At 42.2% G+C, this 17,630-nt stretch overlaps 1 protein-coding gene and 1 pseudogene across 3 annotated transcripts in view; one reads left to right on the top strand and one right to left on the bottom strand.

Annotated features, from left to right (window-relative positions):
• Positions 1-10,311, top strand: part of LOC111954594 (protein lin-9 homolog) — a 29,995-nt gene extending 19,684 nt beyond the window's left edge. For 2 of the 3 annotated variants that reach the window (XM_023974444.2, XM_023974443.2), the window contains 9 exons: positions 6,767-6,924; positions 7,124-7,257; positions 7,568-7,693; positions 7,873-7,974; positions 8,067-8,147; positions 8,282-8,407; positions 8,708-8,890; positions 8,972-9,069; positions 9,241-10,310. In XM_023974444.2, coding sequence (XP_023830212.1) covers positions 6,767-6,924; positions 7,124-7,257; positions 7,568-7,693; positions 7,873-7,974; positions 8,067-8,147; positions 8,282-8,407; positions 8,708-8,890; positions 8,972-9,069; positions 9,241-9,346 — 1,114 coding nt within the window. In that variant the 3' untranslated portion in view covers positions 9,347-10,310. 3 annotated transcript variants of the gene reach the window in all.
• A 35-nt stretch (positions 10,312-10,346) lies between these two features.
• On the bottom strand, positions 10,347-12,120 carry LOC139023192 (uncharacterized; annotated as a pseudogene).
• Positions 12,121-17,630: the final 5,510 nt, after the last annotated feature.

The following is a 17,630-nucleotide window of genomic DNA, read 5'->3' as shown; positions in this document are numbered from 1 at the left end:
GTGCATATTTAGAGCTGAAATCAGTGGTTATACATTGTGCTAACGTAGCATCTTTTTCCCACAACGTCCGGATATTTTTCTGACACTCACATATTCTGACCAAATAACTATTCATAAACATTACTAAAAAATACATGTTGTATAGGAAATGATAGATACACTAGTTCTTAATGCAATCGCCGTGTTAGACCCTAACCCTAACCCTTTTTTACGACATGCAGTTTACGTTATGGCGAGAGCGTGCCCAAAATCTGGGCGCAAACTACTAGTTCACATGTTCGACCGATATATGAAATAGCATCATAAAATGGGTCCTACCTTTGATGATCTTCCATCAGAATGTTGTACAAGGGGTCCTTTGTCCAGAACAATCGTTGTTTGGATTTAGAATGTCCTCTTCTCCAGTCAATTAGCACGGAAAGCTAGCAAAGTGGCGCGAAGCTCTCCTTCCTGAACAAACGCAGACAAAGCAACACGCCTAACGTCCCGAGAAAAAAAATCAATAATCTAATAAAACTATATTGAAAAAACATACTTTACGATGATATTGTCACATGTATCAAATAAAATCAAAGCCGGAGATATTAGTCGTCTATAATGACAGCTTTACGGAAGGCAATACCAGGTCCCTTCTCGCGCGTTCCAGAAAACAGGAAATTGGGGTCACGTCATGCCAAGAGCTTTTATTCGACCTCAGATCATGTTATACACTCCATTTCTTCTCTCACTGCCTGTTGACATCTAGTGGAAGGCGTATGAAGTGCATGTATACTAATAAATATCAAGCACATTTATAGGCAGGCCCTAGAACAGAGCATCAATTTCAGATTTTCCACTTCCTGTCGGGAAGTTTGCTGCAAAATGAGTTCTGTTTTACTCACAGATATAATTCAAACGGTTTTAGAAACTAGAGTGTTTTCTATTCAATAGTAATAATAATATGCATATTGTACGAGCAAGAATAGAGTACGAGGCCGTTTAAATTGGGCACGATTTTCCCCCAAAGTGTAAATAGCGCCCTCTATCCTCAACAGGTTAAGTGGGCATTGTGTCAAGAAGCAGTGCGGCTTGGTTGGGTTGTGTTTCGGAGGACGCACGGCTCTCGACCTTCGCCTCTCCCGGGTCCGTACGGGAGTTGCAGCGATGAGACAAGACTGTAACTACCAATTGGATACCACAAAATTGGGGAGAAAAAGGGGTAAAAAAAAAAATAATGAAGAGAAAGGACATTGTGACATCTTGTGGACTATCGGAGACTTACACCTGAAGACGGAAGACCAGACCATCAGAGATATCCAACGGACACTTTCAACACGTAAATATATGCATTACAATTCTGACCCATAAGAGCGTTAGTTCTGGGAAAGGTGTTAGGGCCACACTAAGCATAGTTGACAAATGCATCCAAGTGTTGCTTTTCTCTCTTGCTTTAAATCTCCATCTTGTGTAACGTGTTATATTGTGCTGGTCTGCTAGGGACCTGTTGCCTTGAATTAAGTTCTAATCAAGACGCATACACAAACAGTCTAGGTTATCATTTAGCATGTTAGTAAATAAATAATCAACTCAATTTGTGTGGTATGGAATGATTAGTGAGACCCGGGTTTGTGCAGATTTACAAATTATGCGACGTTCAGAATGAGACTGAGGAAATGAATTAGGGACTGCTATGAAATCGATATTCTGAGTTAATTCGGGAAATGGTAACTCATTAAACAAACTTTTACCGTGGTGCCCCAGGCTATTGAGTTAATGGTTACATGATTAATTTAATCACGTAATTATAAACAGTTATTTATTCGATAAATAGCATGTCATCACGATAACGTCACGACAACTGTATACTCTGAATATTAACCATGAGCTGTGCAACGTATGTCTTATTTCTAATGACGCACTGCCAGGTACCCCCGCTTAAGGCAAGCCGTTTCCATTATAAGCAATGATCGCTTGAATAGTGCTGTGACTGTAATTGAATAACCATCTAACTGTTGGTAATGGATGAAGACCACCATTAAACTAAAATAACTTTCAAAACCATTTAAATAGCCCTACATTCATTATTTTTATAAATTTTATTTTCATACACTTTACCTAATAGCGGGAGTGTTTACTAATGATTATAAGCAAAAGTCTGTCTACATCCTCTTTCTGTAATTTGATGCTCGAGCAGCTAATGCACGGGATGTAGAAGCACTAGCCTATTGGCTATGGCACTTCAATGATTATCAATGTCATACTATCGCATAGCTGTCTCTCTCCCCTTCATACTTGTCAATTCATTATCTTGTAGCCTACTTTCAGAGCCTAAGGCAGGCCTAGGTTTTTAAAATACTTTTTAAGGAAAGGATAAATATTTGCTTGTGTGTATTACATAAGCTGGTGGCTTTGATTGACATGTCCTTTTACAGAGGTGTGCGTATGTGAGTTAGCAGATTCTCTGTATAGGTCTGTATGTGACCAACCGCCTCGATTCGGTCTTCTGTATCAACATTTGAAATTGTGTTTTTTACATTGGATAAAAGTAGAGACCCAGAGCTAGAAAAGCCATCCTGGATGAGCTGCACTACCTGAGCCACTTGTGTGGGTTGTAGACTCCGTCTCATGCTACCACTAGAGTGAAAGCACCGCCAGCATTCAAAAGTGACCAAAAACAGCACCAGGAAGCATAGGAACTGAGAAGTGGTCTGTGGTCACCACCTGCAGAACCACTCCTTTATTGGGGGTGTCTTGCTAATTGCCTATAATTTCCACCTGTTGTCTATTCCATTTACACAACAGCATGTGAAATGTATTGTCAATCAGTGTAGCTTCATAAGTGGACAGTTTGATTTCACAGAAGTGTGATTGACTTGGAGTTACATTGTGTTGTGAAATAAAGTGTTCCCTTTATTTCTTTGAGCAGTGTATATTAAGTGTTTGCACCGATTTTAGATAAAGCGCTCACTTAAATTAAAATGTAGTGTCATCATAGCCACCCACTGCTTCACTAAAATTGATCATTAGGCTATGGACAGGTTGTGTGCATGTGTGCCTATTTTCTAATGGTTGTCAATTTAATCTCCGTGCCTATCACAACTGTTTCTAAACTCACTGTCAACTGCGTTTATTTTCAGCAAACTTAACATGTGTAAATATTTGTATGAGCATAACAAGAGTCTACAACCTGTCTCTTATACACATCTAGATGTGTATAAGAGTCTACAACTGAGACATAAACTGAACAAGTTCCACAGACATGTGACTAACAGAAATGGAATAATGTGTCCCTGAAAAAACGGGGGGTCAAAATCAAAAGTAAGTCCGTATCTGGTGCTGTCTCTTATACACATCTAGATGTGTATAAGAGACAGTTTATGTATGTAATAATGACAATTACAACAATACTGAATGAACACTTATTTTAACTTAATATAATACATCAATAAAATCAATTTAGCCTCAAATAAATAATGAAACATGTTCAATTTGGTTTAAATAATGCAAAAACAAAGTGTTGGAGAAGAAAGTAAAAGTGCAATGTGCCATGTAAAAAAGCTAACGTTTAAGTTCCTTGCTCAGAACATGAGAACATATGAAAGCTGGTGGTTCCTTTTAACATGAGTCTTCAATATTCCCAGGTAAGAAGTTTTGGGTTGTAGTTGTTATAGGAATTATAGGACTATTTCTCTCTCTACGATTTGTATTTCATATACCTTTGACTATTGGATGTTCTTTTAGGCACTTTAGTATTGCCAGTGTAACAGTATAGCTTCCGTCCCAAGTCCTCGCCCATACCTGGGCTCGAACCAGGAACACATCGACAACAGCCACCCTCGAAGCAGCGTTACCATGCAGAGCAAGGGGAACAAACACTCCAAGTCTCAGAGCGAGTGACGTTTGAAACGCTATTAGTGCGCACCCCACTAACTAGCTAGCCATTTCACATCGGTTACACCAGCCTAATCTCGGGAGTTGATAGGCTTGAAGTCATAAACGGCTCAATGCTTGAAGCACAGCGAAGAGCTGCTGGCTAAACGCACGGAAGTGCTGTTTGAATGAATGCTTACGAGCCTACTGGTGCCTACCACCGCTCAGACTGCTCTATGAAATCATAGACTTAGTTATAACATAACAACACACAGAAATACGAGCCTTAGGTCATTAATATGGTCGAATCCGGAAACTATCATCTTGAAAACAAGACCTTTATTCTTTCAGTAAAATACGGAACCGTTCCGTATTTTATCTAACGGGTGGCATCCATAAGTCTAAATATTCCTGTTACATTGCACAACCTTCAATGTTATGTCATAATTATGTAAAGTTCTGCCAAAATAGGCGGCCCAAACTGTTGCATATACACTGACTGCGTGCAATGAACACGAGAAGTGACACAATTTCACCTGGTTAATATTGCCTGCTAACCTGGATTTATTTTAGCTAAATATGCAGGTTTAAAAAATATATACTTCTGTGTATTGATTTTAAGAAATGCATTGATGTTTATGGTTAGGTACACATTGGAGCAACGACAGTCCTTTTTCGCGAATACGCACCGCATCCATTATATGCAACGCAGGACACGCTAGATAAACTAGTAATATCATTAACCATGTGTAGTTAACTAGTGATTATGATTGATTGTTTTTTATAAGATAAGTTTAATGCTAGCTAGCAACTTACCGTGGCTTCTTACTGCATTCGCGTAACAGGCAGTCTCCTCGGAGTGCAATGTAATCAGGTGGTTAGAGCGTTGGACTAGTTAACTGTAAGGTTGCAAGATTGAATCCCCGAGCTGACAAGGTAAAAATCTGTCATTCTGCCCCTGAACAAGGCAGTTAACCCACCGTTCCTAGGCCGTCATTGAAAATAAGAATGTGTTCTTAACTGACTTGCCTAGTTAAATAAAGGTGTGAAAAAAAAAGGAAAAAAAACTGCCAAATCGGTGTCCAAAAATACAGATTTCCGATTGTTATGAAAACTTGAAATCGGCCATTCCGATTAATCGGTCGACCTCTAGCCCTCACCCTCCGATCCAACAGGTCCCAGACGTGCTCAATGGGATTGAGATCCGGGCTCTTCGCTGGCCATGGCAGAACACTGACATTCCTGTCTTGCAGGAAATCACGCACAGAATGAGCAGTATGGCTGGTGGCATTGTCATGCTGGAGGGTCATGTCAGGATGAGCCTGCAGAAAGGGTACCACGTGAGGTGGGATGATGTCTTCCCTGTAACGCACAGTGTTGAGATTGCCTGCAATGACAACAAGCTCAGTCCGATGATGCTGTGACACACCGCCCCAGACCCATGACGGACCCTGCTCCTCCAAAGCCCGCTCCAGAGTACAGGCCTCGGTGTAACGCTCATTCCTTTGACGATAAATGCAAATCTGACCATCACCCCTGGTGAGACAAAACCGTGACTCGTCAGTGAAGAGCGGTGGGTTTGTGCCCATGGGCGGCGACGTTGCTGGTGAGGACCTGCCTTACAACTGTCCGCAATAGGGCTTTCCTGGTGTAACTCGGGCAGTTGTTGTTGCCATCTTGTACCTCTCCCGCAGGTGTGATGTTCTGATGTACCAATCCTGTGCGGTTGTTGTTACATGTGGTCTGCCACTGCGAGGACAATCAGCTGTCCGTCCTGTCTCCCTGTAGCGCTGTCTTGCGCGTCTCACAGTACGGACATTGCAATGTATTGCCACATCTGCAGTCCTCATGCCTCCTTGCAGCATGCCTAAGGCACGTTCTCGCAGATGAGCAGGGACTCTAGGCATCTTTATTTTGATGTTTTTCAGAGTCAGTAGAAAGGCCTCTCTAGTGTCCCGAGTTTTCATAACTGTGACCGTAATTGCCTACCGTCTGTAAGCTGTTAGTGTCTCAACGACCGTTCCACAGGTTCATGTTCATTAGTTGTTTATGGTTCCTTGAACAAGCATGGGAAACGGTGTTTAAACCCTTTACAATGAAGATCTGTGAAGTTATTTGGATATTGCTTGATCGCTAACAGCTAATCGCCATATGGGTGTTTAGCAAGCCAACCGCATGCTAGGTAATGCTAGTATCAACTGCTCATCCAACACAGCTGAAAATATAGCAAGCCTTGATTGGTAATCTCACAGCTATAAAGCGTCAGCTTCCCCACTAAGGTACACGGTGATAACTTGAAATCTGAGGAAGAAAGCTTATGGTTTGGGTTAGGCAGTAGTAACTATTTCAAATGAAGCTGTACTTCTGTGAATATATTCTTAATTATGGAAAGACCCAGAAAAGTTTAGCCGACGACAGACTTACGCCATCCGAGTAGCACAAGATATTACGCTGCTCGACTGCTGAACAGTGTGTGTAGCGGCCCGCAGCATCTGGGCCAGCACAATGGTGGTAGATATGAGTCACGCTCCACTAAAATGACTAGCAGTGTGAGCTGCATCAGGATATTAGATGCCTTGCATACGCACCATGTACAAGCATGCATGATAATGCACGTAAACTTGCTTACCACTATCCTAAAAATGTGTGCCATCGTACTGCGATGCTCCAAGCAGATGCTATTGAAGGGGTWGATAGTGTTGGCATCTGTCACCACAACATCGTGTGCTATTGGCAATAGCAATAATAGCAACCATGCCATAACGACTATGTGCAGATGATACAGGACGTAACAACCAATGCATGAATTAGCACAAGATCATGGATACGGAGCTCCCACGAATGCAATATCGGCAGCCATTCCATTTATGCAATACTGTGTGTAGATAATGAAATTAACTTAAATGTTCCCCTCTAGGTGTTCGTCTGCATTCTTTTCGGAGGAGCGGACTGCACTGAGACAGAAGAGGCAGAAGATGCGTCTGCTGCAGCAGAGGAAGCTTGCCGACGTGTCACACTGCAAAGACCTCCCCGATGAGATTCCCCTGCCGCTCGTCATAGGAACCAAAGTCACTGGTACAACACTGTTGTCATGGCAACCAAAGTGACTTGTTAAATATCAGCAGCCCTTACCCTAGAAGTAGCTATCGTAGTCACTGGTAAAATATCCACAAACCTGTAGCCAAAGTCACCTGCAAATATCTCCAGATTAGATTTCCTCGTTTTTGTATGTGCAGCCAGCTTTGAGTATTGATAATGTCTGTGTGTATTCCAGCATGTCTCAGGGGAGTCCATGATGGCCTGTTCACTGGGCAGATTGATGCTGTGGATACAGGCGCTGCCACTTACCGTGTGACCTTTGACCAGAATAGGCTGGGCACACACACTGTGCCTGACTACGAAGTGTTGGTATGCCTGCCTAGCCTTCATAACACTCATTCAGCATTGATATGTTAGAACTGGAATTCTAACCTCATCAGACATCACAGACACGAACACATAAGTCTTTGGCCATCACTAGCAGTTCTGTCCAAACCCCAAGAAAGCATTACCAACCTAGAAGACGATACATTTTTCTTCCTCGATCACGCTCATATGCTTTCGGAAAATCAGCAACAAGGGAGGGAAAATGTACAAGATATTGCCAATACCATGGTGATTTATTGCATTACCAGCTAGAGTTTATTTAAAATATCTGTTGTGTTTCTTCCCCCTCCAGAGTAACGAGCCTAACGAGACCATGCCCATCTCAGCCTTTGCCCAGAAACAGAGACCCTCCCGCTTCCAGAACTTCATGACCCCACCTAGGGAAACGTACCCCTCTGCCACCACACCCGTCCTCATGGTAAGCATGAAACAAGGGCTTCAGTGCACATTATAGTTGCCTTTCCAGTTTTATTTGTGATCATGTGAGATTACGGTGAGCGCTTCATGTACTTCTATTGCTATAAGATGATTATGACGGACACTTAAATTGAATATTGTTTTGTTTATTTGGAATTGACGCGTCAATTCCTGTGACAGGACAACGACCCCCTCATCGGCCAGTCTCCATGGAAAAGAAAACTCTCCGGAGCGGAAGGGGACACACTCGGCGGATTCCCTGTCAAGTTCCTCGTTCAAGTGGTGAGTGTTCCTGTCTTGGCTTTGCCTCTAGGATCATGTATCATAGTGTAAATATGTCCCACTAAAATCTCTCCCTCTCCTCTGTCTCATAGACGAGGCTTTCCAAGATCCTTATGATCAAGAAGGAACACATCAAGCACTTGAAAGATATGAACTCAGAGGCTGAAAAACTGGTATGGTCATAGATAATTCTATAACAATATTATAACAGAATATATAGTATATTCAGTCAAATAAATTGGAAATAAGTGACAAAAAGTAAATGTATACCACTTGACATTGATGTGTGTGTTGTTTGTCTTTGTAGAAGTCACACTCAATGCCTATAGGCCTGGAGTTCCAGAAGCGTTATGCCACCACAGTACTGGAGCTGGAGCAGCTCAATAAGGACCTGAACAAGGTGCTGCACGAGGTCCAGCAGTTCTGCTGCGAGGTGACGACTTCTTTCGGGCTCATCTAATAAGTGTGCTATATTTGATCGTTTTGCAGCTAGATGTGTAACATGTAGCCTTGCCTCTTGTGAGGGTACTTAGTGAGAAGACATACCGAAGACTAGCAAAACATCAGCAATAGTCGTTTTAGATTTGTCATCAGCGAAAGGGCGTCTTAGTAATAATGTAAATAAAATGTTTTTGTTTCCAAAGCTTATATGAACTTCTTTTTCTTCGGCTGCTCCCAGAACAGTTTTGCAACAACATGAATCTAAGTATGTATGTCCCTGCGCCCTCTCCAGCTGGCCCCAGATCAGGGCATGGCGCCTGCGGACCGGCCCACAGAGCTGCGTCAGCACTGTGAGGAAGAGGCCAAGGAGATAGTGCAGCAGACCAACTCCCTCCGCGACGACCAGCAGTGTGTTTCTAACCCCAGCCTCACACGCCTCATCTCAGGCCTCACCGCCTTGTTGCTTCAGATCAAGGTTAGTGTAAGATACACTCACAGCCTCACAGCCCTGCTCAAGTTATTTGTTTGCCTGATCATGTATTTGTTTGRGCTCCAGTGRCTGGCTGAGGGAGGAGACCTGAACTCCTTTGAATTTAAATCACTGACGGACTCTCTGAATGACATAAAGAGCTCAATAGACCCCTCCAACCTCAGGTGAGTGCCTCTACATATCACACCCATTCTCTGCTCCAATGTGTTGTCCTATTTAGAGTTATGCAGGGAGATGGATGGCGGTGATKGAAGTCTTCAGGGAAAGGTCTATAKATATGGCCAAGATGACAGGTGCATGTTCACATGGTCAAAATGTGTGTCTTGTCTGTGCAGTTGCTTCCAGAACAACGTAGAGATCCACGTAGCACACATCCAGAGTGGCCTGAGTCAGCTGGGAAACCTCCATGCCTTTGCAGCCAACAACACCAACACGGTCTGAAGCCGGCATCATTACCACACACAGAGAGCAGACTGGTCAGCACCAACTAAGTGGAACATACACACACACACCATCTCGAATGACTGAAAGAAAAGATGTCCTTTGTGGATCCCCTAACTTCCCTCCAAAAAAGGCCCCACTGAAATTATCTGGATCAATGTATTTTTTAGGTTGTGGGGAAATATCCTGATGTTTATCAGTCTGTCATCCACTTTTATTGTGGATGTCTTTGAAAATTATTTGCTTACTATAATGAAAACTGACATTTTAATGTCAAAAAATGTCCTGTTGTAGATGATTCTATAGTCTCATGGGCCAAACAGTACGTTAAGCAGTTTCTATAATAATCCATATTTATTTATTTTTGAMTGACATAACAATATTTACCATTTGGCGCTTCCCTTTGAGTCAATGTTTTGTGTTCCTTTACTCAACTGGTAGTAAGCACAGGGMAGGCTAAAGAATGTTTTGTACATTTTCTTTATTGTAGATYRATGTAAAATACCTTTATGATTACTAGGATTTATCGTCAACKTTTCTGTAACATACTCAAAGATGGCTTTTGTAATTTTGTGTGCACTGAGAAGAGATTTTTGTATTTTTGTAKAAGGRGGTTTGACAGTCTCAAACAGGGCATTGCTGTTGCTGAAAGCTCACATCAGGCCTACATCACRGACGTAACCGAAATTCAAACACAAAACTGAGTCGGTAAAGTTTGTTACCAGAATTTCTCCATTTCACCGTTGGTTTTGTAAATCTGTATATGGGAATGCCCCAGGGCAATTGTACATATTCCTTGCTGTCATTTTGTAATAAACATATAGCAAAGCAAACTGATTACATGCATTTGTGACAATTTGATAAGGATAGGTAAAACAAATACTACACAGCACTGGTACATTAAATGTCGTATATATTTTGCATGTTTGCAAACGAAGACAATTAAAATATTTATGGAAATATACAAAAAAGTGTTTCTTTATAACAAACTGACATCAGTTCATTTTGAAGTTATGAACCCACCACATTTTTTGTTGTTGCTGTGATAGAAAATTCCCATAAAATTTCAAAAGCCAGACATGGCACTATTTTCCCACTCTGAATATCAATCAGAAAACTCTTGCTCCTCCCTGGCACAAATAGGAAAGGAGTGGCCAAAGGTGTCTGGTCTTCACTTGAGGATGCTGGACTTGACATGCTTTGGAGAGGACCTGCCGAAGTTGTTCTGTGATTGAATTGGAGGGATTACCACTCATCTCAGGACCGATGGTTTCATTTGAGGGAAAGTTGTCATATTCAACCAGGACATGTTTTGGCCCTGTGCTAACGCTTATGTTGTTTAAAGACTTGATGTAATGTCCATTTTCCTTGTGATACAGATGAGTGTTGCACGGAACCGCAACGCTCAACTCGTCGAGTCTCCTTTGCGCAGCTTTGCTCCTATTCCCCCCCCCCTGGATGCATCGTAAACACAAACGATAGTCGAGTGTATGTAGTTGCCCGTTTTCCTGGATAGTGTTGCCTTCGCGTGCGTTTCCTCCACCCGGGTGTGAAGTGGTGGTCGGAATTAGTCCCCGACTGAATCTCTTGGGGCATTAGGTTATAGGGTTGTGTGAACGGGGCCACAGGGGTGTTGGCAGCAACACCGTTGAGATTCATGGACAAAGGCAACCCTTCCTGCCGATGGGATTTGGCTCGTCGGTTCTGTAACCACACCTTATTGCATTTTAAAGTTGTGGTTTAGTGGCTAGTAGTCCAAGACCATTTTGTTGTCACGGAAACTGTTTTGTGTCTTAACCGACTTAAAATGTGGTGCCTTACCTGTATTCTGGGTTCTGGTAGGCCAGTGAGAGCCTCCAGTCTCTCTTTCAAAGCATTTCAAGCCTATGGATGTGAGTRCTATGGGGCGATAGGCGTTTAGGCAGGTTACCTTGGTGTTCTTGGGCACAGGTACTATGGTGGTCTGCTTGAAACAAGTTGGTATTACAGACCGGATCAGGGATAGGTTGAAAATGTCAGTGAAGATGTCAGTGCATGCTCTAAGTATGCATCCTGGTATTCTGTCTGGCCCTGTGGCCTTGTGAATGTTGACCTGTTTAAAGGTTCACACTGTCCTCTGGAAAAGCTGGTGCTCTCATGCATGGTTCAGTGTTGCTTGCCTCGATGCGAGCATAGAAGGTATTTAGCTCGTCTGGTAGGCTCGTGTTGTTGGGTAGCTAGCAGCTGGGATTCCCTTTGTAATCTGTGATTTTTGTAAGCCATACCACATCTGACGAGCATCAGAGCCAGCGTAGTGGGATCTGATCTTAGTCCTGTATTGATGCTTTGCCTGTTTGTTGGCTCGTCCGAGTTCGTAGCGTGATATCTTATAATCGTCCGAATTGGTCACGCTCCTTGAAAGTGGCCTTTAGCTCTGTGCGGATGTTGACTGCAATCCATGGCTTCTGGTTGGGGTATGTACGTACCAGGGGAYGACGCTCATAATAATGTCTGGAATGGAGTGTCAAGCACATGGTTTCCATGTGGTTGATACCATTCCATTGACTCCATTCCAGCCATTAATATGAGCCGTCCTCCCCTCAACAGCCTCTACTGGTACGTACAATCACTGTGGGGACCACGTCGTCGATGCACTTATTAATGAAGCCGGTGACTGATGTGGTAAACTCCTCAAGGTTATTGGATGAATCCCCGAACACGTTCCAATCTGTGCTACCGAAACAGTCCTTTAGTTTAGCAACCGCTTCATCAGACCACTTCCGTATTGAGTGCATCACTGGTACTTCCTGTTTGAGTATTTGCTTGTAAGCAGGAAGATAGAGTTATGGTCTGACTTGCCAAGGGGGGGACAAGGGATGGACTTGTATGTGTTTCTGTGTGTGGAGTAAAGGTGACTAAGAATTTTGTCATCAATAGTTGCACAGGTGACATGCTGATAAAAATTAGGTATAACGATTTCAGTTTCCCTGCATTAAAATCACCGGCCACGAGAAGCCTCTGAATGTATATTTGCTTATGGCCCTATACAAGTCGTTGAGTGCGATCTTAGTGCCCGCATTTGTTTGTGGTGGTAAATAAACGMCTACAAAAAATATAAACGATAAATAGTATGGTCTGCACCCAAGACTTCCTTAACATTAGAGATTGCGTACAAGCCGTTGTTACTTGTTAAGAAAGAGACACGCCCTTCCTCCTTTCATCTTACCCAAGTCTGCAGTCCGGTCTTGGCAATGCATAGAAAAACAGCAAGATGTATATCCATATCCTCGTTCAGCTACGACTCTGAGAAACATAGGATATTACAGTTTTCAGGTCCCATTGATAGGATAGTCTCGAATGGAGCTCATCCAGTTTGTTCTGCAGTGATTGCACGTTCGCCAATAGAATGACGGTCTATTTGCTCGCCAACATAGTTTTGTCAGGCTGCCTGCTCGCCTGCCTCTCTTTAGCTGCCGCTTCCTCTTTCGAGCCGCGGGGATTAAGGCCTGGCTGGAGTAAGCAGAACATCCAGAGCATTTTGTCCAAATCGAGGTTAGTGATTGCTGTTCTGATGTCCAGAAGCTGTTTTCCATTTTAGGAAATGATGGTGGAGACAGTATGTACAAAAAAGTTATCAGCGTAAAAAAATAACACAAAATATCCACTGTTGCACCATCTTTTCTTTTTGTTATTAATCTAAAACTGTAAAACCCTATTAGCCAAGTAATTTTATCAAACACATTTTGAACGGGGTTCGTATTTGATGCATATTGCATTGGAGGGTCTGGTTCATTGGTATGGTTGAGGGAAAATAGAACTCATAGCCCCATACAAATTATGCATGAAGATCTTTCTATAAACTAGGTTACCAGTGAGGATTTCCTATGCTGGACAACTTCTTACTTGACAATAATCTACCAATTTTTTTAAAATGTCATTACATTAAGTTATAAGGGGGAAAATAGCTCTATTCAATCAAATTCACAAGTCCTTTTCTGTCCTTGTATTTATGGCAGTGTAAGTTATCATATAGGCCTATTAAGTATTACTCAGTTAAATTAGACATTGAACTTGAACCCTTTAAGAATCCTGGATCTAACTGTTTGGACAGTTCTTTGTATAGAAATCTCAGACATGCAGTGTATCTAGGTAACATTTCGTGRCTCCTTATGTTACGGGTGAAAGCTGTTTTCATGGGCACATCAAGACGCAGCCGGTGGAGAAGAGGTATTTGGAGTGGACTTCTAGTCTGACTCAGGAGGCGTGCACACCACCCGCCACTTCTAACTATTTTACTCGCAAAGTTCAGTCCTTGGACAATAAAGTAGACGAGCTCAGGGCGAGGATCTATTTCCAGAGAGACATTAGGGACTGTAACATATTCTGTTTCACGGAATCATGGCTCTCCCCGGATATACTGTCCCTGTCCATACAGCCAGCTGGGTTCTCAGTACATTGCACAGACAGCAATAAAAAACTCTCCGGGAAGAAGAAAGGCTGTGGTGTGTGTTTCATAATTAACTACTCATGTTTCTTGGTCATTTCTCTACCTAGAAGGCCAGCATCCCGGAGTCGCCTCTTCACTGTTGACGTTGAGACTGGTGTTTTGCGGGTACTACTTAATGAAGCTGCCAGTTGAGGACTTGTGACTAGACACTCTAATGTACTTGTCCTCTTGCTCTGTTGTGCACCGGGGCCTCCCACTCCTCTTTCTATTCTGGTTAGAGCCAGTRTGCGCTGTTCTGTGAAGGGAGATGTACACAGCGTTGTACCAGATCTTCAGTTTCTTGGCAATTTCTCGCATGGAATAGCCTTCATTTCTCAGAACAAGAATAGACTGACGAGTTTCAGAAGAAAGGTATTCCTTTCTGGCCATTTTGAGCCTGTAATCTAAGCCATAAATGCTGATGCTCAAAATACTCAACTAGTCTAAAGAAGGCCAGTTTTATTGCTTCATTAATCAGGACATCAGTTTTCAGTTGTGCTAACATAATTGCAAAAGCGTTTACTAATGATCAATTAGCCTTTTAAAATGATTAACTTGGGTTAGCTAACACAACGTGCCATTGGAACACAGGAGAGATGGCTGCTGATATTGGGCCTCTGTACGCCTATGTAGGTATTCCATAAAAATCTYCCGTTTCCAGCTACAATAGACATTTAAAACATTAACAATGTCTACACTGCATTTCTTATCAATTTGATGTTATTTTAATGGKSAAAAAAAATGATTTTCTTTATAAAACAAAGACATTTCTAAGTGACCCCAAACTTTTGAATGGTAGTGTATGTCAATGTTATTCTCAGAGGCAACCTGGAACATATCCCAGTCCGCGTGATCAAAACAATCTTGAAGCATGGATTCTGACTGGTCAGACCAGCGTTGAATAGACCTTAGCATGGGTACTTCCTGTTTGAGGTTCTGCCTATAGGAAGGGAGGAGCAGAATGGAGTCGTGATCTGATTTGCCAAAGGGAGGACGGGGGAGGGCCTTGCAGCCATCCCGGGAGGGGGGTAACAATGGTCGAGAGTTTTTGTAGTGTGAGTACTACATGTGTGGATAGAACTCCGGTAGCATTTTACTCAAATTAGATTTTTCCTGGCACCATTCCACCAGGGCCCTCAGTCAAAAGTTTGGACACACCTACTCATTCAAGGATTCTTCMTTATTTTTACTATTTTCTACATTGTAGAATAATAGTGAAGACATCACAAGTATGAAATAACACATATGGAATCATGTAGTAAGCAAAAAAGCGTTAAAAAAATCMAAATATGTAAGTAGCCACCCTTTGTCTTGATGACAGCTTTGCATTCTCTCAACCAGCTCAACCAGTCACCTGGAATGCTTTTCCAACAGTCTTGAAGGAGTTCCCACATGCTGAGCACTTGTTGGCTGCTTTTCCTTCACTCTGCGATCCAACTCATCCCAAACCATCTCAATTGGGGTGATTGTGGAGGACAGGTCATCGGATATAGCCCGTAKKCAGCCTGGATGTGTGTTTTGGGTCATTGTCCTGTTGTAAAACAAATGATAGTCCRACTAAGTGCAAACCAGATGGGATGGTGTATCGCTGCAAAATGCAGTGGTAGCCATGCTGGTTAAGTGTGCCTTGAATTCTAAATAAATCACAGACCGTATCAACAGCAAAGCACCCCCACACCATCACACCTCCTCCTCCATGGTTCACGGTGGGAACTATACATGCAGAGATAATTTGTTCACCTACTCTGTCTCACAAAAACACGGTGGTTCGAACCAAAAAATCTCAAATTTGGATGACAAATCAGACCAAAAGACAAATTTCCACTGGTCTAATGTTCATTGCTCGTGTTTCTTGGCCAAAGCAAGTCTCTTTTTATTATTGGTGTCCTTTAGTAGTAGTTTCTTTGCAGCAATTCGACCATGAAGTCCTGATTCACGGTCTCCTCTGAACAGTTGATGTTGATATGTTACTTGAACTCTGTGAGTTGCAATCTGAGCTGTAGTTAATTGCCGATTTCTGAGGCTGGTAACTCTAATGAACTCTGCAGCAGAGCTAACTCTGGGTCTTCCAGTRCTGTGGCGGTCCTCATGAGAGCCAGTTTCATCATAGCGCTGCACTTGAAAAAAATGTAAAAGCTCTTGACATTTTCTGGATTGACTGACCTTCATGTCTTAAAGTAATGATGGATGGACTGTCATTTCTCTTTGCTTATTTGAGCTTTTCTTGCCATAATATGGACTTGGTCTTTTCCCAAATAGGGCTATCTTCTGTATTCCATCCCTACATTTACATTTACATTTAAGTCATTTAGCAGACGCTCTTATCCAGAGCGACTTACAAATTGGAAAGTTCATACATATTCATCCTGGTCCCCCCGTGGGGAATGAACCCACAACCCTGGCGTTGCYAGCGCCATGCTCTACCAACTGAGCCACACGGGACCATCCCTACCTTGTCATAACACAACTGAATGTCTCAAATGCAATAAGAAGGAAAGAAATTCAACAAATTAACTTTTAACAAGGCACACCTGTTAATTGAAATGCATTCCAGGTGACTACCTCATGAAGCTGGTTGAGAAAATGCCAAGAGTGTACAAAGCTGTCATCAAGGCAAAGGGTGGCTACTTTGAAGAATCTCAAATATAAAATCTATTTTGATTTGTTTAACACTTTTTTGGTTATCTATGATTCCATATGTGTTATTGCATAGTTTTGATGTCTTCACTATTATTCTACAATGTAGAAAATAGTAAAAAATAAAGAAAAACTCTTGAATGAGTAGGTTTGTCCAAATTTTCGACTGTGACTGTACGTGTATGTGACCAATAAAATGTGATTTAATTTAAATTATTCTGGATATAATGACAAAACATGTGGGCTTATTCACATTATGATCTAGTATTGAAATAACATGACAAATATATTTTGTTTTCCATGTTACAACTGCAATTTCAGACAATACAAGGGTTCTACTTGAACTTGAATTTGGAGCTCAGAAATTCAAGTACTGTAATTTGTATTGGTATTTATTATGGGTCCCCGTTAGCTGCTTCCAAGGCATCAGCTACTCTTCCTGAGTTCTGGCAAATTTTAAAACATTACAATACATTCATAACTGATTTCACAGCACACTAAGTGTGTGCCCTCAGGCCCCTACTCCATTATCACATATCTACAACACCAAATCCATCTGTACGTGTATGTATAGTGTGTATGTTACCGTGTGTGTTTGTATGCTTGTGCTTGTGTCTGTGCCTATGTTTGTGTTGCTTTACAGTCTCCGGCTGTACCATAAGATGTATTTTTATGTTTTTTAAATCTGATTCTACTGCTTGCATTAGTTACCTGATGTGGAATAGAGTTCCATGTACTCATGGCTCTATGTAGTACTGTGCGTCTCCCATAGTCTCTTCTGGACTTAGGAACTGTGAAGAGACCTCTAGTGGCATGTCTTGTTGGGTATGCATGGGTGTCTGAGTTGTGTGCTGGTCGTTTAAACAGACAGCTTGGTGCTTTGAACATGTCAATACATCTCACAAATACAAATAGTGATGAAGTCAATCTCTCCTCCACTTGGAGCCAGGAGAGATTGACATGCATATTATTAATGTTAGCTCTCTGTGTACATCCAAGGGCCAGTCGTACTGCACTGTTCTGAGCCAATTGCAATTTTCCTAAGTCCCTCTTTGTGGAACCTGACCACACGACTGAACAATAGTCCAGGTGCGACAAAACGAGGGACCTGCCTTGTTGATAGTTCTGTTAAGAAGATATTATGGACAGACTTCTCTCCATCTTTGCTACTGTTGTATCAAT

Source organism: Salvelinus sp. IW2-2015, linkage group LG28 (assembly GCF_002910315.2).
Source record: "Salvelinus sp. IW2-2015 linkage group LG28, ASM291031v2, whole genome shotgun sequence".
In the NCBI taxonomy this organism is placed as follows: Eukaryota; Metazoa; Chordata; class Actinopteri; order Salmoniformes; family Salmonidae; genus Salvelinus; species Salvelinus sp. IW2-2015.
The sequence above is the reverse complement of the archived record's forward strand: the minus strand, read 5'-3'. Positions and strand labels throughout refer to the sequence as shown.